Source organism: Lytechinus pictus, chromosome 15 (assembly GCF_037042905.1).
Source record: "Lytechinus pictus isolate F3 Inbred chromosome 15, Lp3.0, whole genome shotgun sequence".
Lineage (NCBI taxonomy): Eukaryota > Metazoa > Echinodermata > Echinoidea > Temnopleuroida > Toxopneustidae > Lytechinus > Lytechinus pictus.
Genome location: NC_087259.1, coordinates 7,185,361 through 7,194,280, shown reverse-complemented (window position 1 = coordinate 7,194,280; position 8,920 = coordinate 7,185,361). Strand labels below are relative to the sequence as shown.

Sequence of the window (8,920 nt, the reverse complement as noted above, 5' to 3'; positions counted from 1 at the left end):
ATACAATGTTATAAATTAAACACCGTTCTTGTATAAAATGGTCTAGAAACATAGAAATGCCATGAAGCTATTTACAGCTTGTTGGAAGTGGCTACCAGAGATTACACACTAGCCGTCCGCTCAAGCGTGACTTTTTCAACCATTCTTCTCCTATATATTATTATTGAATATTTTGCGCTATTTTAATATCATTTCAGCAAAACACTACTAGTACTTCTTGTTGGGAAATTCATTTACCTCTTTCATCTCGCGGGAAACCAATCGATTCATCCTCAGGTAAGTAAGTACTCCACCTGTTATTTTTATTCTTCTTTTTCTCTCATCATTTAGATTTTTATGAATTTCAATCTGTGTTAGAGACAAATTGCAATGTTCTTCGTTGTCATCATCATTTCATATTTGTTCATTATCAATTACCGATGTACAAGTGTATAATTATGTGATACTTGTTTTTGTGATTGTTTAATTTGCTTATCAGATTTATATTGTTATTGTATATTTTATTTGAGAAAAGACAATAAAACATGTTTAAAAAAAGGTAAGTAGGTCTAACTTCGTTTTTTCGCACAGTAAGTTGCTTGCTATAATTTCACCAAAACGGGGGGATCGATCTTTTCAACATGCTGGGCCTTTCCTATGGAATAAACTGCCAAATAGAAATCCGCAATATTTCTTGTCTCACCACTTTCAAAAGTTCTCTTAAAACCTGGTTATTCACGCAAGCTTTTAGGTAATTATTATTGTACCCCTCTTTTTAGTAGGTTTTCTTTCTTCCTTCCTTTTTTTTCCTTTTCTTTTCTTTTCTTTATTGCGCCATGAGCATCTTTTTATGATGGATACCGGCGCATTAAAAATGTTCATATTATTATTATTATTAAAACAAGTGTTAGCAAGAAGCATGCATAGCCTAAATAAACAAGGTCTCTATTTTATAATTCAATGAACCTAAAAGATAATTCTAAACAGTTTCTTTAAGCATGATAAGTGAGGTATTTTTAAAAATATTTTAAAAAATTTGTTTGAAAATCAATCAAGTAAAACCTTGTAATGAGTTAAATTTTATTTTCATTTTCTGTGAATAGAAGGGTACATTTGTAGCCTAAAGTATGACAAAGATTATGATCATGATTTAATTACGAAATAATTGTGATAATTATACATCTTTCTCAAAAAAATCTTTTCTCTTCACACTTTGTGTTTTTTACGGACTGACACCCCAATGTAAATGATTACTCAAAACATTTTTTATGATATATATTGTAAACAATCATTGAGATATAATGGTTGCTAGTTGTAATGGAAATAATCAATTTTTGTCAAATAAATATTGGTTGAAAAAAACAAGGATCAAATTTGCCGTACTCCTATTTAGGAAAAAAGTATGAAAGTTTTTGAGAAAACTTGATTAACAGAGAAATATCAAACTCAACCTTGATCATGAAATTTCATTTTTGTAAAGAATGTTTATTCGTGTGAAATAATGATACATTTAGGCCTACAAAGGCCTGAGAGATTAAAAAGATATCTTCTTATTAATAAAATCATTGCAATTAATTATTTTTTTTTAAGTTTTTCTTTTCCCTCCGATAGGGCATACATTTGCATAAACATTTTAACAATGATATAATTGACATAATACAACAGAAATACAAATCGAGGTCCGGAAATCTTATTACAAAATGTAAAGTACTTTTTCGAAATTTACCCATTTTTTATCAAATTTATGTGTTTTGTTTTCCATAATACTAATTTGCCTCTCATTTTTGTAACATTTTCTTATATGTTGTTTAATTTTCTCAAAAGTAGGTATGGTATTTTTCACACGAGCAGGGTATACTTGTTGTTTCGTCCAAATTATTAAACAATTTAAAGCATCGTTTCTTTTTTCTATGAAACCAAACAAAACATGTACAGCAGAAAAAAAATATTCTAAAGCTTGTTAAATTGTATAACCAGTCTGTAAATCGTTCCCAGATAAGATTTACCACATGACATTGATAAAAAAAAATGTAAAGTGTTTTCTTCTTCCCTTCCACAAAAGAGCACTTTCCATCTACAATTATTTTCATCTTTACAAGATACTTATTCAAATATAATATCTTATTTAGTAGTCGGTACTGAAAGTACCTCATTGTAGTATAAGTTGTACATCGAAACATCATTTTAAAATAATTGTTCATATCTCTGGTGTCCATCGAAATGCCATTGACAAGCCATCTATTACACAGTTTAATCAAGTTGTCATCATTTTCTTTTAACATGATATAATATACATGTCTGCATCCTTTTTTGTCCTTCAGTAAATGTGAGATATAAGCAGGGCATAATGGTTCATTAGATTTCATATTACACGTATTCAACTGAGCTTTATACTTACATTTAATAATCTGACATAGGGCAATATAATGAACAAACTGAATTTTGATTGAAAATCTTTTTTCACACTCTTTTCTTTCCAAAAGTTTTCGATTTTCGTGTAATTAATCGTTAATTATTAGTTTTAATATTACCAATTAAATTTAATAATTGATTTTAATAGTACCTATTAAATCTTACCGGACTTTTGAAATGAAGATATAATGAGGTATATGTAAAGGTTGATTATTCATTTTTTTCATAGATTCAAGAGACTTTGAAACAAAATGTCCGGTGTTAGCTAGCAGAATTACATCATTTACCACCACAGGTGAAATCATTTACAACCACATGTAAAATGGGAGTGAAACGTAAATAAACTCCAAGGGTAATCCGTGAGACACTAAGTTTTGCAATAATGTTCTGGTTGAGAATAAAACAAAGTTATTGCCCTTTATAACATTATCTCACAATAAGTATCGGACAGGTATGGTATTGAATTTATTTCAAGAATAAAAGGCTTTATTTGATAGTCCAGTTCACCGTGAAGTAGAACAATGCGCATTGATTCTAGTTCAGGTGTAGTAAACAGTACATTGTAATCAACCGCTTACCAGTCAACTAGACTTACTGCATCGTACCGTAAAATGTCAATTTTGACGAGGTTGATCATAATTATATAATTTCATGTTGGTAGATGTCCCTATATGGATCCGTGATTCGTTGAAGCATGGAGCGCTTGTAAATATCCCCCTCACTAAGGTTTGGGCCACGTAGCGGTCAGGTGAAATACACCAGTTGTTCACAAATAATAAAAATACTTTCATAATGCCTTAACATCTCACCGCTATATGAGAAGTTTGATTGTCCAAAATAATAGAAATATCAAAGACTTACACTTGAATTTAAAACAAAACTGCCAGTTGATACAAAGCTGGCAGAACCAGTTGGTATCTCAAAAGCTGGCAAAACCAAAACTCGAAGAAACTCTCCTCAATGAGGGCCTGATAGTTTCCTCTGCATAAATCAGAATGGTCCCTGCTTTCTGTGGAGATCTCTCCAGCACATCCAATATGCCCGACATAGCTCCACACATATATACCTACATGACCTATAAAAGTCGTGCAGTCAACCTAGAGTACTAAGTGGAGGAGTTGATTTGCATAACAAAGATCAAGTGCAGCTCCTTTCAAATGGACCAAGAAAATTCAGGGTAGATGAAAAAGTAATTATTTCAGGGCACTTTGGCGAGGCGTTTATCTACATTTGCCACTCTCCACCCAGGTGGATTTTGGAACCCCACCTATTTTTTTTTGGGGGGAGGTCATAATTAAAAGAAGGCTTACTAGGCACAAGGGTAGCAAGTGGGGGTGGGAGCTTGACCTCATAATCGAGAATTGGTAGGCATGCGTTGCGCGCAAAATGAAAAAAAATAAGGGGGGGGGGCAATCAGACTGACTAATCATGAAAAGAGCGGTCTTTTGAAGTAGACAAACTGTAATTTGGTGATAACGAGGGCCTCTGTAAAAAAACGATGTACATTGCTGACCGGTTGGTTCTGGCGCGCTTAGTGTGAGTAGGGGCGAATCATAGAAATGCATTGTAATCATGGAGATGTTTTATACCAATGATTATAATACATTTCTGTAGGGCAAAGGTGGTCCTCGGTGAGTGCGTGCGAGCCGATTTCAGTCACAGAAAATTCGACGCAATTGCCACTTTATTATCAACACAGGCAAACTTATTCTATAATATTCTCCAAATGTATACTAAAACGAGGAAATTGTATTACCTTTATAATGAATTTATTCCAATGTATGATGACTCCAACAAATGAAGAGATTGTATATTAAACATCAACAGTCTGCTTGCAGTGGAGATGATTCCGTTATGATTATTATACATGCATAATACAGTATGGCATATACATAGGACCGCGCTGTCATATTGAACAACATAACATCTACAGCTAGCATGGCCAGTACAATCATTTGGACTTTGATCATTATTTTTATACCCTCATAACAGACAAAAAATATCAAATATGAACGATTCAGTATTGATTCGCCCCGTAGACTCTTATAAAAGGCAAGAAAAGAAGAATGATAAAACCACCGTCTACTGGTATAGTGTCGTCTACTGTATAAAGTTCCCTGATTTTGATTGATTTTCTATTTTATGTAAATTGGGAAAGATTAGAGAAAAGACAAATTGACAAGAAACAAAATAGAAGACCAACAATATTTCACTTGGTAGCCGGCTAATAACCCTTTTTAAAAACGTTTAGTAGAAATTTAGCTATGATGTGGTGAGAAGAAAGCGAATAAATTTGCGAGGACAGATATATGCATTATAATGGCAGAAATGTATTTTTATGAGTTATTTAATGTATATTGTATATTCTGGAGAATAAAAAACCAAATTGAAGGACAATTTCAAAATTGATTTTTCTCTACTTCATTCATAGGAATGTCAACTCAGCATCGTGAAACCTACCCCAATGACAGAGAGAATGACGAAAATAAGGTAAGAAAATAGGTATTTTATAATCAGACAATGAGAGTATAAGGCAGTGATTTAAAGTATCTGATATAATTATTTAGTCGTTGAAAGATCGCTTTAAGCGTACTGATTTTGACATAATATTTAAGCTTACATGACTATTGTCCTGTTGGCAACCATTCACAAACTAAGGCAAGTTGCCTTGGCCGAGTGGTTTATGGCACCCAACTACGCTATGAAAGTCCAGGGTTCGATTCCCGGCACATCCCTTGACCCGAGGCACTTTTATCTACACTGCTCTTTAATCCTGCATCAAATGAAAATGTTTTTTATATTATTTATAACAACGTATGGACTTGCTTAAAAAAATCATTCAATTGTTAAGTGAATTTTGTTTCATGTAAGATTTGTCGATGATGAATATTGGAATATATTTTATCTATCGTATTATTTGTTTGTATTTTTCTTTATTTCTATTTTGTTAGATATCAATGAAGGGTCCAGGGTTTTGTCTAGAAATCGATCCATCCAGGTTAACAAATATTTCCTTTTCATACCTGAATCAAAATGGAATAAAGAAACAGATAGTGCTGGATATCAGAGTGAGTATATTAGTAAAAGTGGATGCTTAAATTACTTTGATATTATTCAAAAATGTTAAAGCAAATAATACCATACGGGTTAATATTGTAATATCGAACAAATAAAAAACCGCCGGATAGAAATAAAACTTGAAGTAAAAGGTTGGTAAATGTGAATGCTGCCCTCTGTATGTTGTTTTTAAACGGAGTGCCACACAGAATATGCTTATCGAATTTTCATTTTCAGTTTATCATTCCACATAAGTATGCAAACCTTATTAAGTATGTTAGAAATCATCTTTGGTCTATACTTTGCAATGGTTATCAACTCTGTATAGGCCATATGCATGGATACTATATCATTTCAAATTTTACCTTTTTGTGAAAGCTAAATGATGGGGAAAATGAAATAAAGTAACATTTTCTTACTATGAAATATTTTTCTCTCCATCTCACCATTTATTTTGCAATTCCCCCACACTTCTAAAGGACGAAAAAGAGGTCTTGACAGTCGGTGTACAGCCTCAGGACGAAAGAAACATCGAAGTGGGACTAGGCGCTGCTCTGGAAAGTTCGGGGTCGGAGACACGGGATGAAGAAATGTCCGAGATAGTGAGTATACGCGCTTACTTATTCAATTTTCTCCCTCCCCTTCATTATCTTCATCTGTGTGCGTTTGTGTGTGTGTGTGTGTGGGGGGGGGGGTGTGGTAGCCAATTTCAGCCAACGTAAGTAAGCGAGGACAAATACAAATTCATGTAAATGTGCATGTGGCATTGTGTCCAGAAAATGTTAAAAACTTAATTTTCGAGAACATGGTTCTAAAATAATATTGGAATATCATTTATTTAAAGATATTCCAAATCAAATTCTACACCACGATAGTGTAAGCATGTTGTCACTTGAATAAATCTTATTCTCAACCTAAATACTTTTCTCATTTCTCATTTATTATAGGGACCACTGCGATCTGATGAAGGGAGGCAAGTTTCTCTGGGATTGCCAGAGGAGTGATCACGGAACATAATTAGCTTGGAGGGGGAGGGGAGGGGACAGTGTAGGGCCGGGGGGGGGGGGTAGAGTGAATGGTAAGACAATAGATCTGATGAAGGAAGGCAAGTTTCTCTGGGATTGCCAGATGAGTGATCACGGATCATAATTTGCTTGGAGAGGGTATGGGCGGGGTAGGGGTTAAGGATAAGGCAATCCTGTACTATCCAAAATGCCTATATCCACATTTTTTTCTGAAATAGACGCCTGAAATACTTTATTATAATCTTCTTGTGCTTCATTTGACCACATTTCCCCCCCCAAAAAAAAAAAAAATTAAAAAATAAATTAAATAAATAATATATCATAAAAAAAAGTTATCATCCCTGTCGCCGCTTAAAACAATGATTTTTGTTTTGGGGTGTTTATCAGTGGCTGTAACAGGTTATCTTAATGGGAAGGGGCTCCTCAATTCAAATTTTGATTTTCATTCTATTATTCATTTCCAATTAACATTAGAAATGTATATAAATTAATCAAATGTGTTTGTTTGCATTGTTACACAACTGAGAACAAGATGAATTTAGAAATATTTATTTCTCGTTTTTTTAGTTATAAATAACGTCAATCAATCATCATACATCTTGTATATTGAGATGTAATATCTGATGAAATACGGGGATCCACAAAACAGCATAGTGTGTATAATAATGTGGACCCACGCAAGAAACAAAGCATTTTTGAATTGCTTGACCCAGATAAAGAACAATGGGGGGGGGGGACTCCATCAGCTGATAACAAATATCTGAGACCGTTGTACCTAAATGAATCTTTGATTTTAAAGTACTTAATTATGTGTTAATCGTTAAGTCTTTCATAGAACTCATTCATTTGTATCTTCGATTTTCAGTTACCTGCCTAAAGATTTGGTATACTCAGCTCAATATCATTCATATTTGTAATGTATATATTATAAGAATATCTTGCTCATATTCGCGTAGTGACAGTTAAGATGCTCTATATTAATTATGAACATACTTTGTTGTATTTCTGTATATACTCGAGACATATGAAATGATTTTTTTGTAACCTGATGAATTTGATCATGTTTATGTTTGGTTTGAAAAGATAAAGACCGGTGTCAGAATTCTTAGATTAAGGAGAAGCAGGGGAGGGTTAGGGTCACTATCTAAGGAGGCGTATGATGTAGATAATGCCAAATCATTATGATATAAATAAGGAGTCGATGGGATGGGGTTAACTATAATTTACCCCCCCCCCGGATTTTCGCCGGTGTTCGATTGATGCGATACCAATTGATACGATTCTGATTCACATGGTTTGTGAGGGGGAGGGATCAGTTTTCCTTCCCAATACAGTTTTCAAAAACATGATCATTCATAATTATTCAACTACTTTGATATGTGTATTGAATTGTTATATTACATATGCAATTCAAAGTGGAGTTTCATATAATTACTTTGATAGATGCTACAATTATTTGTGCTCTTATTGTGGAAATAAATAAAATTAAAATTAAATGACATAAAGTGAAATTGATTTAGGCTTAATTTGGTGGGAGCATGGTTATTATCACTCATTGCGGTGTCGCGACTGATATTATATAACACAGACTGAAATGAATTGTTTTGTATAACAATGCCTGAAATGATATAACAATCAAATAATATTTTCAGTTAGTGATCAATAAATATATAAAGTCATTGTAAATTCAATCCTCTTGTGTATGCCATGTGAAATTCTGAAGAAATATTCTGTTATATTATGGTAAATGCCCTGACAGCTGTCGTTTATATTGTCACTTGGGGTATGTTTGTATATCAAATATTGGTAGTCGAGATCGATCGTGGCTGACAACCAAAACTATGATGACGATGATGATGAAAGTGATGATGATTGCTAAGATGATGATGATGATGAGGGTGGTGAGGACGATGATGATGAGGGTGGTGATGGTGATGATTATGATGATTTTTAAGATGATGATGGTGATGATAGTTAAGATGATGATAATGATGGTGGTGATGGTGATGATGGTGGTGATGACGATGATGACGATGATGAGGGTGGGGATGACGATGATGACGATGATGATGTTGATGATGACGATGATGAGGGTGGGGATGACGATGATGATTGTGATGACTCCGATGATTGCAATGATGATGCTGAAGATGATGGAGATGAACATGTAGATCATTAAGATAACGGAGATAAGAATCGTTGCGATGAAAATAATGTTGGGGATGACACTAATGATGATGATGATGATGACGATGATGATAATGATGATGACAATAAAGATCAAGATGATGATGGTTATTACATTGGTGATAATGACGGTGGTAGTGAAATGATCTGAAAGATATTCATAACGGTTTATTTCGTCTTCCTCCTCATTTTTTTCTTCTTCTTTTTCTCCCTCTTTGTCTTTTCCCCTGCTCTTCTAAAATTGTTAGTAATAATCTATA

General features: G+C 33.6%; 1 protein-coding gene across 1 annotated transcript; it reads left to right on the top strand.

Moving 5' to 3' along the window:
* Positions 1–201: 201 nt before the first annotated feature.
* LOC135156780 (uncharacterized) lies at positions 202–6,480 on the top strand. The gene is made up of 5 exons (XM_064110120.1): positions 202–276; positions 4,823–4,881; positions 5,343–5,459; positions 5,928–6,050; positions 6,396–6,480. The coding sequence occupies exons 2-5, from the start codon at positions 4,825–4,827 to the stop codon at positions 6,450–6,452; spliced, it is 354 nt and encodes a 117-aa protein (XP_063966190.1). The 5' UTR covers positions 202–276; positions 4,823–4,824; the 3' UTR covers positions 6,453–6,480.
* Positions 6,481–8,920: the final 2,440 nt, after the last annotated feature.

What these genes read in the sequence shown, in the direction of transcription:
- LOC135156780 (XM_064110120.1), top strand. Translation starts at nt 4,825, where the DNA reads ATGTCAACTCAGCATCGTGAAACCTACCCCAATGACAGAGAGAATGAC. An exon ending in GAGAGAATGACGAAAATAAG is followed by an intron (nt 4,882 to 5,342) that starts GTAAGAAAATAG and finishes CTATTTTGTTAG; the next exon opens with ATATCAATGAAGGGTCCAGG. An exon ending in AGATAGTGCTGGATATCAGA is followed by an intron (nt 5,460 to 5,927) that starts GTGAGTATATTA and finishes ACACTTCTAAAG; the next exon opens with GACGAAAAAGAGGTCTTGAC.